General features: G+C 48.4%; 1 protein-coding gene across 7 annotated transcripts in view; it reads right to left on the bottom strand.

Annotated features, from left to right (window-relative positions):
• Nucleotides 1–14743, bottom strand: part of rbfox2 (RNA binding fox-1 homolog 2) — a 34354-nt gene that overhangs the window by 9079 nt on the left and 10532 nt on the right. For 4 of the 7 annotated variants that reach the window (XM_030352847.1, XM_030352852.1, XM_030352846.1 and 1 more), the window contains exons 3-9: nt 7119–7319; nt 6856–7026; nt 6195–6248; nt 5973–6065; nt 1371–1518; nt 1192–1248; nt 791–941 (exon numbers count right to left, since the gene is read on the bottom strand). In XM_030352847.1, the coding sequence (XP_030208707.1) occupies nt 791–941; nt 1192–1248; nt 1371–1518; nt 5973–6065; nt 6195–6248; nt 6856–7026; nt 7119–7319 (875 nt within the window). Of the gene's footprint in view, nt 1–790; nt 942–1191; nt 1249–1370; nt 1519–5972; nt 6066–6194; nt 6249–6855; nt 7027–7118; nt 7320–14542 lie in introns of all 7 variants that reach the window. The other 3 variants (XM_030352851.1, XM_030352850.1, XM_030352853.1) reach the window with 2 other exon arrangements.

Here is a 14743-nt window from a genome sequence, read left to right as displayed (position 1 = left end):
ATTTTATTATTATCTTATTATTATTATTATTATTATTATTATCTTTTTTTATATGTAGTATTGATTTGTTTTGTTTATTTATTTATTTTTTCTATTTATTTACCTATTTTTTATTTTATTTTGTTACTTATCCATTTATTTATATTGTTTACATTTAAATAAATATATATATAAAAAAAAAAAAAAAAAAAATGTTTGTAGGAAGATGTCAATGTAAAAATAACTCATGATCCTACAATAAAGTATATAAAAAAAAACAAAAAATTTTTGATATTAAATAAACAAGGAAAAGGTATTTCACTCTTAAGCATACGATCAATTCAACTGATTGGATTGAGCACCCAATATACATAGATAATGAATCACACAACATGCACAGTTGCTGACAAATAAATGAAAACTAACTGCAGACAATAGACAATGAGTTAATACAGACAAGGGATCATTTCTGAACGCATGTATACACTAATATGAACCTATCTGCCTATGCTTATAATAATCGGTATCGACATATACATGAATCTGTGTCAGTCCAATATTAATCTTTCCGTGTACACTAATATTAATCGGTCTGTCTACACTAATACTAATCGGTCTGTCTACACTAATATTAATCGGTCTGTCTACACTAATATTAATCGGTCTGTACTTATATTAATGTCTGTCTGTCTGTCTGTTAAGTTCCCTTACACCAATACCTTCCGACTGCTAGGGCTAGGTCTGCCCTAATTGGCCATGTGGTGTCTGTCTGTCTACACTAATACGACTGTCTGTCCGTCCATGTGCTCACCCAGGGTAGGCGGGGATGGCCTGCTGGGGCACGGCGGCCCTGACGGCGCTGTAGACGGGCCGGCCCCGGCCCCGCAGGTGGGCCCCCCGGAAGGTGGCCGCTGTGGTGGCGGCGGCGGCGGCGGCTGCTGCGGGGTAGGGGAAGCCTGGCACTGGGACACACACACACACACACACACACACACACACACACACACACACACACACACACACACACACACACACACACACACACACACACACACACACACACACACACACACACACACACACAATTAAATAACATCACAGTAGCAGTAGAGAAGGGGCAGAGAAGAAGGAAATGCATAAAAGAAAGAAAGGCGAAAAAAATGTAAGAGAAAGAGAAAGAGATGTAAAACTGTTGTATCGAGGCGTTCAAACCTGTGTATAGTTCCGGGCTGTACATGGCTCCGACCATGGGGCTCAGTTTCCAACCGGCTGTGGAACCACAACAACAACCGCAACACAAGCCACAGTATCGGTTAGCATCGCCGCGACGACCGCCACCACGGTGACCCCCCTCCCCCATGTCATTATTTTCAAAAGCCAAAAGACAAGACCTGGTACAACATGGTGGAGGAGTGAAGGCTGCGCTCCACGGGACGTACATAGCGCGTTACCGTACGGTATCGTGGCCAGGCCCTCCCCGTTGGAGTACGGGGTGGAGATCTTCTTGTTGGTCATCACCCTGGCCGTGGCGTTGTTGACCTGGGCACCGGGAGACGGAAGGGGTTACTGGCCAATTTCACTCCAACCAATAGGAAAAGGGTTGGGGTGGGGGTGGGGGGGACGGGGAGGGGACATCGATCACATGATCATAGTCGGGTTAAAGCTGAAGGTTAGACTAGCGATATGTCTCGTTAAGAAAGACACAGTTTAGCGGAATAAGAGTGATGTCAACACTGGATCAGTTGAACTTCTATGTTTCAATTTTACATTTATGTATATACTGTTTTAGAAAGACACAAGTCTCAGTTGGTGTGTCCTTGGATACCAAACAATTAAAAAATAAATTTAAATGACAAAACATTTTACGATTAGGTTAGCAGGAATTAGTTAGTTAATTCTGTTGATGAGCAGTGATGATATTTGACGCATGCGCTTCTTTTCAAGGAGAAAGACAGTAAAAAACTAAAGATTCCAGTGAGTAATCAGGCATTTGGTAAGCCGAAAAACACCGGCACACAAAAGGAATAAACAACGACAAAAACATTTCAGATCAAAAAAAGCATTCAAAAATAACCATTCCATTGCTACCTTTTAAAAAAAGAAAGGGAAAAGAAGGTGAAGAAAGCAGCAGTTTCATCAGTTGAACATGATACAAAAAACATCCAGAAAGTTCAAGATTACGCACAGCCAATCATGACCAAGAAGTGAGCAAAACAGGCCAATCAGCAAGCAGAGGATGCAGCCAGTAGAACAATCAAAACAGTTTTGCAGCCCTTTCGGTTTAATACACACATTTATAAAAAGAAAATAAAGACGAAAAGGGGTAGAGAAGGGGGGGGAGATAGAGATGGAGAGAATGAAAGGAAAGAGTGCACAGGGAGTAGCCATCCATATTGAGGAACACACACATGATGGTCTGACAGAGAAGGGAAGAGGGAGAGAGAAAGAAAGAGAGACACAGACAATAGACATTCACGAGTGCAATTCATTTGATGGACAAACAGTAAAAAAAAAACGACAACCAAACAAAATAAATCAACACCAACATGTCGCACAAATCACTCTGAATACATCAACCGTTTGCCTACATCAGACCTAAGTGGGATCGAGCAAGAATGAAGAGATGGCAACACGGGTGAGGGTGAGCAGAGATAGAGAGAAAGGAAAGTCAAGGAAAGAAAGAAAGAAAGAAAGAAAGAAAGAAAGAAAGAAAGAAAGAAAGAAAGAAAGAAAGAAAGAAAGAAGAGAGTCCACAGAGAGGATGGGGGAAGCAAATATCATTCCTCAAAAAAAGAACAAATAAATGAAACCAAACCATGGTTGTGAAACACTGCCAAGCATTCCAGATCAGTGCGGCGCACTGGAGAGACCTTGAAGCGCACAACCACCAACACACACACAGTCCAAAACCAAACCGAGCAAAACCATAATATACAAGGACAACCCTTTGAAGACAAAAGGATTATTAGCAGTATTTTTGGTTTTAAACCATATTCAACCAATGGTGAAATACTTGATATGCAAGTATTTAAAAAAAGGGCCTTACAATTTTTTACTTAATTTTTTACTTTACACTCCCGTTAGAAAACGTATAATTTTCCCCACATGCAAATATAATTCCGTAAATAAAATGATTTTGTGTGGGTTTTGTCCTACTTTGTACCGTCAGGTTCCACAGCTAAGTCTGCGCAACTATATGGATTGCAAAGAAGGGTGAGAGACGCACAGTCCTCTACAAATCACCGGGTCATCACAGCGCGCCACAACTACAGTTCCCCAAGCTAACAGCGCTAACGTAGCACTCATGCTCCAGCATGCGTCCCACTACAGAAGAAGGTGCACAAATGCAACTACTGTCTAACACAGAAGACACAAGAGATGAGATAGCACTAGTATGACTTCATACGGATGGTGGAGAAAAGTAAATCAAAAACAGAGGACACCATGCAGGATACGGCACCTGGAATCGTACACTAAATGCAGTTAGACGGGTGATTTCGAATAAATGCAGAAGATGTGCTAGTTGTAGTTGGTCGCACTTGCAGGTAGATGCGGTACATTCAGTTATACAAGTGGCCTTACGGAAATGCCATGCGATCAATGGCTAATTGCATAATCAACGGTTCATTAAGCACCTCCCCCAAATCAATCAATCAATCACAGGATTATCCAATCAGACTCTTTTGAATAAATCAAGCCCCCAGTCAGTAGATAAGAGTCCATCATTTGTGTGTTTGGTGCAGTAAAGTTTTAACTTGGACGGATGGGGTTGGGAGAAGGGGGTCATTCAAAGATAATGCCATGTATACACAACTTACCGTTGCTGGGGAAACGGCGTAAGGACACGCGAGCAGTTACCGTGGAGACTGACAACAACAACAACATACAAAAATCATCAGGGAAATAGAGAAAATATATGTATAAGAAAGAAATGATGAACCAAAAAAAATTGTAACAAATAAACAACGAAACAAACAAACCCCCAAAACAAACAAAACAGACGAGGTAATGAAAAGCAACCCCCACCGTGTGGTAGAGAGGAAGTGATGTCAAACGTCATAGGTCATAGTCCCCAAACAAGTTAAGTCTCCTTTTAACCACAACCTAAAAACATCTGCTGGTCTCACCCAGTAACCTCACTCACTAGCACGGGAAAGCCTTGCAAAGTAAAAACTAAAATCTAAACAAGCATATTAAATGTAGCAACGACTCAAAATAGCCTGACTTCATTTATAATTATTGACATGATTCATTGGCTGACAGGGTGGAAGTAGAGAGAAGGAAAGTGTAGAGAAAGACAGATGGACGTGAGGAGGGGACGATGGTCATTAACAATGGAGGGCTCGGGGACAGAGAGGAAGACACAGACAGGGAGTCTGGGAAAAACAAGAAGGTGACAGGGCGGGTCAAATAATGAAAGTAAAAAAATGTAAATGAATAGGAGTCAGTCTCTCTCTCTCTCTCTCTCTCTCTCTCTCTCTCTCTCTCTCTCTCTCTCTCTCTCTCTCTCTCTCTCTCTCTCTCTCTCTCTCTCTCTCTCTCTCTCTCTCTCTCTCTCTCTCTCTCTCTCTCTCTCTCTCTCTCTCTCATTGCGTAACCATTGCTCACCCTCAGGTGTCACAAGCACCCACACAGAGAAGCAGAGAGGGATGCAGAACATCAGACACCATGCAGAGGAGCCCAGTGAAGGAGTAGGAGACCACAGTGAAGTAAGCACGACAACAAACACACAACGGAAATCAGTAGACTCGTAGAGACGGAGCAAACCGCAAAAGCATGACGCGCGATGCTTCTTTTCCTCGAGGAAGGATTCGTCATTGAGGCCTTTTGAAAACGCAAAGAGGTTTGAGGTCATGCTTACGAATCAAAAATAACAAATTAAATTAAAATCGATAACTGAAAATGAGCAACACAACAAAATGCACTTCCAAGAGACTCCCCTCTCGGTGGTGGTGGATGCAGTCAGACACTCGGATGGAAATCATCTTGATCGGGTGAAACCCAAAATCAAACAAACAGCCAGTGCCAAAAAGAGACACCGAGAGGTACCGTTTCACCCCCTCCCCCCACAAGCTTTCGGTTCAATCATTTCCCATCATGCATCGCGTCCTCGAACACATCAAACATACAAAGTATAAAAACATACCCAGAAGGTGGAGGCCTAGAGCTTTGGGTGAACAGGTGAACTCCAAGAGTGCGTCTAGACACTCACTATGAGCTCACCATGCAATGTAGCATCCTCGCAAAACACCAGCAAGCATGGCTTATTTCAGGGAAAAGAAAGAAAGAAATACCGCCCTTCCAATACTGAAACACAACCACAATCCAAAATGGCAGTTTATTGTGACCATGGAAGAGGTGTGTTGATGGGAATGGGAAGGGTGCAGAAGGAAGAGACAGAGAAAGATAAAAAAAAAAACAAGTTCCTACATGCTGTGACATAAGCAGATACAACAGGCAACCGTGCCTTCTGATTGGCCATGCTGATTTGTATTTTTAGCAGCCACACACACACAACCCAGCATGCTTTGCGAATCAGACCCACAAAGCTCAAGATCCAAGTGCAATGGACAGCCCATAACAACAACAAGAACAGCAGCAACAACAACAACATAAACAAGGTGTTGACATATCTGTCTGTCTGTGTGTGTGTGTGTGTGTGTGTGTGTGTGTGTGTGTGTGTGTGTGTGTGTGTGTGTGTGTGTGTGTGTGTGTGTGTGTGTGTGTGTGTGTGTGTGTGTGTGTGTGTGTGTGTGTGTGTGTGTGTGTGTGTGTGTGTGTGTGTCCGTCCACTGCACCATGCTGTGGTGAAGGGGTTAGAGAAGAGAACACACACAGCCATAGAAGAGCCTTCTCTAAACGGTGGGTCCGACCGGAACGAGCTCATTCGCACTCTTGGAAAAGGAGGAAAAATGGCCGTTGCATTTCGCATTTCTTCTTTTCTTTTTTTGCGCATTTTTTTCCTCCCTCACAAGGAAAAGGGAGATGATTACCTCGATCTTACGGCCCTCTACCAGCGTGCCATGCAGCTTCTCCCTGGCTCGCTCCGCGTCCACGCTCGTCTCAAACGTTACAAAACCAAAGCCCTGTTGAGTGTGAGAAAGGACACCATTTTAGTGTGCCAAGTCAAACTGGTCTAGTATGTTGTTCCTACACATTATCTGCAATTTTTAAACCCTCTGTACACATTTTTTATTTTTTGAATATCTCCCCACCTTGGATCCTCGTTCATTGAAAATGATCTCAACGTCGAGGATTTTCCCGTATTGCTGCAGAAAAAAACCAACACAAATAAAACACGGTTAACCAGGAGCGCTGTATCACATCTTACCACATGGCGGTGGTATTGTACCGCAAAAAAGAACAGGCGAGGGGCCAACCATATGGGTTTTGTTTCCACTGTAAACCGATACAACCTCTGACTGCAGCACAATCAAAGTCTGTTCTCTCTTAAAATAAAGACACAAACCCCAAACGTCATACAATGTAGAGGAAAGCACAAGGGTTTCACCTTCACCACCATTTAACTTTCTTTTTAGTTTTCCAAAAGAAACCTGATTCCTGAGGTCCGTTAGAATGGAAACCTTTTGTCTAATATCTCGTTTTGTTATGTTGCTCACGAACAACTGAATATGGTTCTCCCAAAAAAAAGTAAGCGTTGCAGTAAGTTTAATTTGCATTCATCGTGTTTAACCGGCCTGTCTCGGCCTCTGGGTCGATCGTTTGTTTGGTTCATTCGCTCGGGCGTCCAGAAAAGGGACCCTTGCTGAACGGGACACGATGACCACACAGTCCGAATACGAACGGGAAAATATAACTCACACGCAATGAGAACCTGGGGGTCCAGCGTGGCTGAACCCCGCTCCGCCTACGTACCCCGAACATCTGCCGCAGGTCGGGGTCTCTGAAGCGGAAGGGGATGTTGGACACGTGCAGCCGCTTGGGGGTTCCCTTGGCGTCGTCGTCGGCGACGCTCCCTCCTCCGCCGCCTCCCCCTCCGGAGCCCGCTGACGATTGGCCGTCGATCTGGGACGTCCCGTCCACCGACTGACGGAACAGAGGCGGGGTTTAGCTCGGAGCCCAGGAGCAGGCGTGCCGGTGTGGATCTGAGGCGCGACCCAGAAGGGGAACGGACTCACCTGAGGTACCAGGCTGCCTCCAGGGGGGCCCCCTGGACCCCCGGCCTCCACGGGGCCCTGAACCACGGCCCCCGCCGCGTACAGGCTGGCCCCGTACTCCAGGGCCAGGCCGTTCTGGGGCGGCGGTGGAGGGGGAGGGGGCGGGAAGGCAGAGAAGGGCGGGACAAGACCCTCCTGGCCACCGGTGGTATCCTGAGAGCCCTGAGGGAGAGACAGAGACAGAGAGAAAGACAGAGTCAGAGACAGAAACAGAGACAGAGACAGAGAGACAGACAGAGACAGAGAGAGAGACGGAGAGACAGAGACAGAGAGAGAGACAGAGGGAGAGACAGAGAGAAAGACAGAGTCAGAGACAGAAACAGAGAGACAGAGACAGAGAGACAGACAGAGACAGAGAGACAGACAGAGACAGAGAGACAGACAGAGACAGAGAGAGAGACGGAGAGAGAGAGAGAGACAGAGAGAAAGACAGAGTCAGAGACAGAAACAGAGAGACAGAGACAGAGAGACAGAGAGAGAGAGAGAGACAGAGAGAGAGAGAGAGAGAGACGGAGACAGAGACAGAGAGAGAGAGACCGAGGCGGAGACAGAGACAGACATTTATTTATATTATTTCCCAACCACATTTCTTCCTGTGTGATCGGCTACTCTGGCCATTTGTTAAAGTCTGTCCTTAGTGCTGTAGTGTAGACAGTAACAGCAAGGGTGAGACAACTGCACGCAGCGCGGTGCCTTAATGGAAAGTCCCTTTTTTAAAAATGATTTAACAGACATGGGCAAAAATTATTAGAGGATGCCAAAAAACTAAAGACAAAAAAAAAGCGCTGGAGGCGGATGGGGAGAGGAGGGGGTGTTGGTGAGGAGAGGACAGGTTGAACAAGAGGGGGGAGAGGACAGGTGGAATATGGCCGCGTCTCTTATCCAGAGCATCACCACGTCTAGCCCAGGCCAACCACTCTCCCAGCAGATGCATTATACAGCCATGGATATTATATTTCCACCACCCCCTCCCTGTGTGTGTGTTTGTGTGTGTGGACAGGCCTGCTTGCGTGTGTGTGTGTTAGTATGCTTGTGTGTGTGTGTGTGTGTCTACTGCCTCCAATTAAATATTCACTGCGGCAACGTCATGTATTATTTAGGGTCAAAAGCTTCTACGCTCACACGCGCGCACGCGCGCACACACACACACACACCGATAGACCTGTAAGAGCTCACTACAACCGGCTGTTGGCCAGGCCAACTGAACATTTTCTATTGTTACAAAGCACACATAGCCCAGGCCTGCTGGACCATACGGACACGCAACACAACACAGTATAGTACACCTTGGACCATATATGAACACAGCTGATAGACGCACGCACGCACGCACACACACACACACACACACACACACACACACACACACACACACACACACACACACACACACACACACACACACACACACACACACACACACACACACACACACACACACACACACACACACACACACACACATTCCGTGCTGGCTGGAGGGCATCACTACCCTAAATGGTAAGAGCCGAGAGTGTTGAGAGAGTGGAGACAGAGCACAGAGCGAGAGAGAGAAAGAGAGAGAGACACACAGATATAGAGAGAGAGGGGGATGGGACAGGGATCAGGGAAGAGGTGAAGACTAATGGAAGAGGAATGGCCCTGCAAGTGATCCATGGCCTTACAAGACAGGACCACATCATTCTCCTGCGCAACCTTTCGGATGTTCACGCCGAAAGAAAAACACATTTGAAACCTGTCCCCTATGTGCATGCGCACCCCTATACGACTCCGCCCACTTGCATTATTCACACTGCAGACATACCCGCAGAAAACCACCAAATCCCTTTTTTTGCGTTCAAAAAGACCTGAAAAACTTTTTCCTCGTTTACAGGAGGAGAGTCTGCCCCGGTGGGTGGCATGAGTCCCAGGCAGAGCCCGGGGTTGAGGGGCCGTTGTTTGGTCGCACAGATACAGACGATAATAACAACACACAAAGCTGGGCTAACAACTGGTGGGACCCGGTGAGGCGGACGACGGGGCTCTGAACTGCCTGTGACCCACACGGTGATAAACGATCCGCGGGACAACCTTGCCTGGCTGCAACCTACCCTCCCCCCTGCTCAGCCTGCCCCCCCAACACCGCCCCCCCGCTGTGGACGGGAACAGGATAGTGGGTGTGGGGTGATGCATTTTGGGTCACCAGGTGAGCAACAGCCAGGACTATTAACAGAAATTGAGAGAGACAGAGACGGAGACAGAGATAGAGATAGAGAGAGATACAGAGACAGAGAGAGAGAGAGAGAGAGAGAGATAGAGAGAGAGAGAGAGAGAGAGAGAGAGAGAGAGAGACAGAAATAGAGAGAGAGACAGAGACAGAGATAGAGAGAGAGAGAGAGAGAGACGGAGACAGAGACAGAGAGATACAGAGATAGAGCTAGAGAGAGACAGAGACAGAGAGACAGAGATAGAGAGAGACAGAGACATAGAGATAGACAGAGAGAGACAGAGACCAAGAGAGAGATGGAGACAGAGACAGAGATAGAGACGGAGAAAGAGACAGAGACAGAGAGACAGAGATAGAGACAGAGACACAGAGAGAGAGAAAGAGACGGAGACAGAGAGAGATTGATACAGAGATAGAGACGGAGACAGAGATAGAGATAGAAACACAGAGAGAGACGGAGACCGAGAGAGAGACGGAGACAGAGAGACTGAGGCAGAGAGAGAGAGAGAGAGAGAGACGGAGACAGAGAGAGATAGAGACGGAGACAGAGAGGGAGAGACAGATATAGAGCAAGGGAGAGGGAGAAAGAAAGAGACAGAGAGACAGAGACAGAGAGAGAAACGTTTGGGGGGGAACCCCATTGGTGTAAAAAGATCTCTGTTCATCTGGATTTTTTTTATGGCCACAGGTAAAGTAAAGCCATGTGGATATAAAATCCGTAAAGAATAATTCAAGAGGGCATATTGAAAAGAAACAGCGGAGATGTACACTTGTGTTCATTCGGTCCAAGCCTAAATAAGCGAAGGGAGAACGTGGTTCTGGATCCATCCCATCCACTGGCCTCTCCAAAGTGCAGCCATTTTGAGTCCCGCCCCGGAGAGAGCCCTGTGTGGTGCAGCACTTCCCCAGCACATCTCTGGGAGCAGTGAGCGCCTGCTGCGGCTCTCAGCCCACCTCTCAGTCCAGTCAGGGGCTTCTACTTTTATGGGCGACTGCGAAATATACGAGGCAAGACGGAAACGCAGCCAGGGCAGTCCTACTGGGAAAGGGCTGCCTTGATGTATCGCTCGCTTTGCGTAGGCGCGGGTATGTGCCGCCTCTAATGCAATCACACTGATGTTTATGTGCGTGATTCACTCCAATGTGGGGACTCTTTGAAACGCCTCGACTGAATTTTCGACAATCTAAAACGCACTAAAATGCACAGCCCATTGCGTTTGAGTGGGTGCCTGTGTGTTTGTGTGTACGTGTGTGCCTGTGTGAGTATGTGCGTGTGTGTGTGCTTGTGTTGGACTAGGCGTGTTTTGGTGCAGAGGCTCCACCACGTGCACACATTAGGGGGGGGTGGAGGAGGGGGGAGAGGATGGGAGGGGAGGAGAGGGGGGGGGGGGGACTGGGGGGTTGTGTAAGCACTTGCGTGGGGCACAGAGAGAGGGAGAGAGAGAGAGAGAGAGAGAGAGTGCTGCTACAGTGAGTCAGAGCGCAAGCGCTAGCTAGCTTACTCTCGGGTCAGTTAGCAGCAGCAGCGGCGGCGGCGGCGGCGGCGGCGGCCACTACTGCTGCGTCTGAGGAGGCACGCACGCACATCGCTGTGTGCTGCAGTGTCACTATGCTACAGAGAGCACTCCCTGGGGGAGGGTGAGGAGGAGGAGGAGGAGGAGGAGGAGAGGAAGAAGGAAGAAGGCTCTGAGCGCTAACTAGGCCAACAGCAGGTCATTTCACATGAAGAATGCCTTCGCGGGATCTTTACTATCCAGGGCAGGAAGCCATTCGTCTGCAGCCTCCATTTGTGGACTCCTCAAAGGAAAAACGGGATGAGTGTCGTTAAAGCGGGTTCTGGTCGACTCGGCCCGATAAGCAATGCGACTGGGAGAGAGAGAGAGAGCAAAGGAGAGGGAGAGAGAGAGAGCGAGAGGTGTAGAAAACGGCAGGCTGTTTTCACACCGCCACGTCGTGGCTGTTGGGTTCGTTAGCACCGCCGCCAACAGCTGGGGGGGAATGTTTACGATGTGTCTCCAGAACCCACCAGGAGAAACCCCCCGCCCCACTTATTTAAGTGTTTTATGCTAAGTCAATCTGCCCCTGTGCCTCTGTCACTCCCCGCCTCCTCCTCCCCCTCCTCCTGTCCTCCATTTGGCTACGTACGCTCCACAGAACCCAGACGGGACCCCGGAACCGGTCCCGCCCCCCTCCCACTCCCGCACCTGTCAATCAAAAACGCAGCCGTGGAGCCACAAGGCCTGGGCCGTGCTCAGGCGGGGACTACCGTGCGCTGTTCAATCTCCTTATAGGGTAACGCGCCTGCCTATCAACAGACCCCCCCACCCCCTTATCTCGCCTGGACACATTTTGCAGCCATGCAAACAACCTCATAACAAAGGTTCACCTCTCCGACACACACACACACACACACACACACACACACACACACACACACACACACACACACACACACACACACACACACACACACACACACACACACACAAGGATGCAGCACAGTTCATTAAAAATATATCAATACATCATCTTTCCTCCAATATCTCTCTCTCTCTCTCTCTCTCTTCTTCTCACCCTCACTAACAGGCGGCTACCTGCATATCCGCCCCCCACGCAGGTGAGCACACAGAGCCACCGCCGCCGCGAGCGCTGGCTGTTGACACAACACACACACGGCACAATACAGCGGCTACAGGACACAGCGGGCCCGTGCTGTGAGGAGCCAACCCATGCCGCTGCGGCCGGAGACGCTAGTGCTGCTGTGGCAACACACACACAGCCCCCCCCCCCGCTTCTTTTTGACAGAGCACCACAACAACCGGGCCCCCATGAGGACACCAGGTAGTTTGCAGGGGACGTCGCCGCCGCCGTGGCACTTAGTGATGCAAATGGCGGTGGAAGAGGTGAAAGCGTTTCACGTCATGAAAGCTATTCCTTAAAAAAATAACATTTTCCACCCCTCCGTGGTGCGTTCTAGAGAGCGCCAGCATTATTCTTAGCCCCTCTACGTTGATGTGATTCTAGGGCTGACGTTCCCCTCGGCACCTTGTAACGCCGCCGACCGCGGGCGGCAAACCTTTTATCAATGGGCTCGCCCTGCAGGGGTTGCCGTGGTAACGGCGAGTTGGGAGAATTTGACAGCCAAAGTTGTCAACGGAACAAAGATCATTTGTGCGGCAGTAGGAGAATATCAAGGTTCAGCCTGATAAGAGCAGATCCTCAAGACCTCTCGCCATGGAGGGGCGTGTGTTTCTGTCTCAGGCCTTAGGGCACACGCTTAGGTGGGGCTCTGCAAATATTTTAGTCTTTTTCACCTCTCTCTCTCTCTCTCTCTCTCTCTCTCTCTCTCTCTCTCTCTCTCTCTCTCTCTCTCTCTCTCTCTCTCTCTCTCTCTCTCTCTCTCTCTCTCTCTCTCTCTCTCTCTCTCTCTCTCTCTCTCTCTCTCTCTCTCTCTCTCTCTCTCTCTCTCTCTCTCTCTCTCACCCACTTCAAGCCCAAAACGTATTACCATAAAGCACGCTTTAAAAGGCACATAAATCACAACGGTACTTAGTGCTGCAGCTTGCATCACAAATTCCACTTCCCTATAAAGTCATAAAACAAACTTTTAATGCTTGCGTCCGAGGCATGCACACTCAGAAAACGCACAGAGTGCCGAGTCAGCGCTACTCTCCCAAATTGCATCACAAGTGAAATCGGCCCTCGCGAGCTGACCCACAATATTGACACTTCTCCCTGGTCCTGGCCAGCACTCCTCAAGCTATACCACCGATCTATAACCCCCCACCCCCCCGCCCCCGCCACTATATCTGTCCATCGAACTCCCATATCACTCCATCCATCCACCCATCCATCTACTCTAAGCCATGTGTCTCCCTATCTGTCCATCTCCACATAAAAGCTTCTTCTGAGCACATCTGTGGGTTTTTACCCCCTTAATGAGGGACGCCCGACCTTAAAAATAATAATAATCAATTTCCATTCCGTTTCTCTTTTTCTAAATACCTCTCGACCATCCCCCACTTCCAGGGGCTCTTAAAGGAAAACTTTGAGCTAACAGCTGCCAGGGCCCCAGGGAGAGAGGGAGAGGGAGAGGGAGAGGGAGAGGGAGAGAGAGAGAGAGAGAGAGAGAGGGGAGGAGAGAGAGGGGGGAGGAAAGAGAGAGAGCGAGAGAGGAAAGGGGTCAAACTGTATGGAGAGCAGGATTCAAAGGTGCGACTGAAAGAGAAGTGGTTGATAGAGCATCCGTTTGAACTCTCTCTCTCGAAAAACACAGGATCAATGACTGACTTGTGTCAGATTGAAACGCAACAATCCAAAAAGATGCTGTGTGTGTGTGGGACTGTGTCTGTGTCTTTATCTGTCTGCCTGTCTGTGTGTGTGTGTCTGTGTCTGTGTCTGTGTCTGTGTGACAAATAAAAAGAATAAAAGACCAGAAAAAGACAACGCACAAGATTAAGGAAGCGAGAAATAAAAAGCGGCAGAGAAAGACAGAGTGTTCACGTTGACACCTGTCCCTGTCATTCACTGCCTTGAAGGCTGGACGGGACAGCTGCAGAGGCAATAAAACACTGCTCCCCCCCCTTCACCCCCATCCCTCTCTCCCCTTCTGTAAATGCCCATACCATTTACGAGAACACACACACACACACACACACACGTACACACACACACACACACACCATCCTAAAAAAAACGAAATAAATGCATGACTGTGCCCACTTTCTAGCAGTCGGCTCTCAAATGTTGAGATTGCGTGTGGGACTCGTCCCAGGCTGGCCACCAGATGCCCCGGCAATGGCGTACAACAGAGACTATAAACCACAGCGGCCTACACAATCACAAGACCCATACCACGCCAATGTTCACAATAACAGTGAATCGATATCTGGGTAAAACACATTTTGTTGTTGTTGTTGTTGTTGCACAGGACACTTCACCGACCTAATGAGAGTCAGAAGAAGGAGAGCCGAGACAGGCCTGTACCATTCAGTCACAAGGGGGTCAAGCAAAGTCCTCATCTGTCCGTGTTTAATTAGCCTTGCATGCACGGTGACTGACTGCCATGATTTAATGCCGTTTACTATACAGGCCAACGGTCTACAGCAACACACAAAGACGAGCGGCCCGAGCCTTCGCCAGGCTGTAGAGGAATAGTCAAACGGAAGAGAGCACTCACCGACAACAAGGAGGGGTAGTACAGTCCCATCATCGTATTCTGTGTGACGACTCCAAACTGCAGCGGTACCTCCTCTGACTCTCTTCCCTCCGCACACTCTGGCTCCCTCCCTCTCTGTAGCGCTCCGTCGGGGCCCGTGTAAGCTCTCCGGCTCCCTCGCTCGCGTCTGCGTGTCTCCCAGATTCAAAATCTCCCTCTCTC

This window comes from Gadus morhua, chromosome 3 (genome assembly GCF_902167405.1).
Source record: "Gadus morhua chromosome 3, gadMor3.0, whole genome shotgun sequence".
NCBI classification, from domain to species: domain Eukaryota; kingdom Metazoa; phylum Chordata; class Actinopteri; order Gadiformes; family Gadidae; genus Gadus; species Gadus morhua.
The sequence above is the reverse complement of the archived record's forward strand: the minus strand, read 5'-3'. Positions and strand labels throughout refer to the sequence as shown.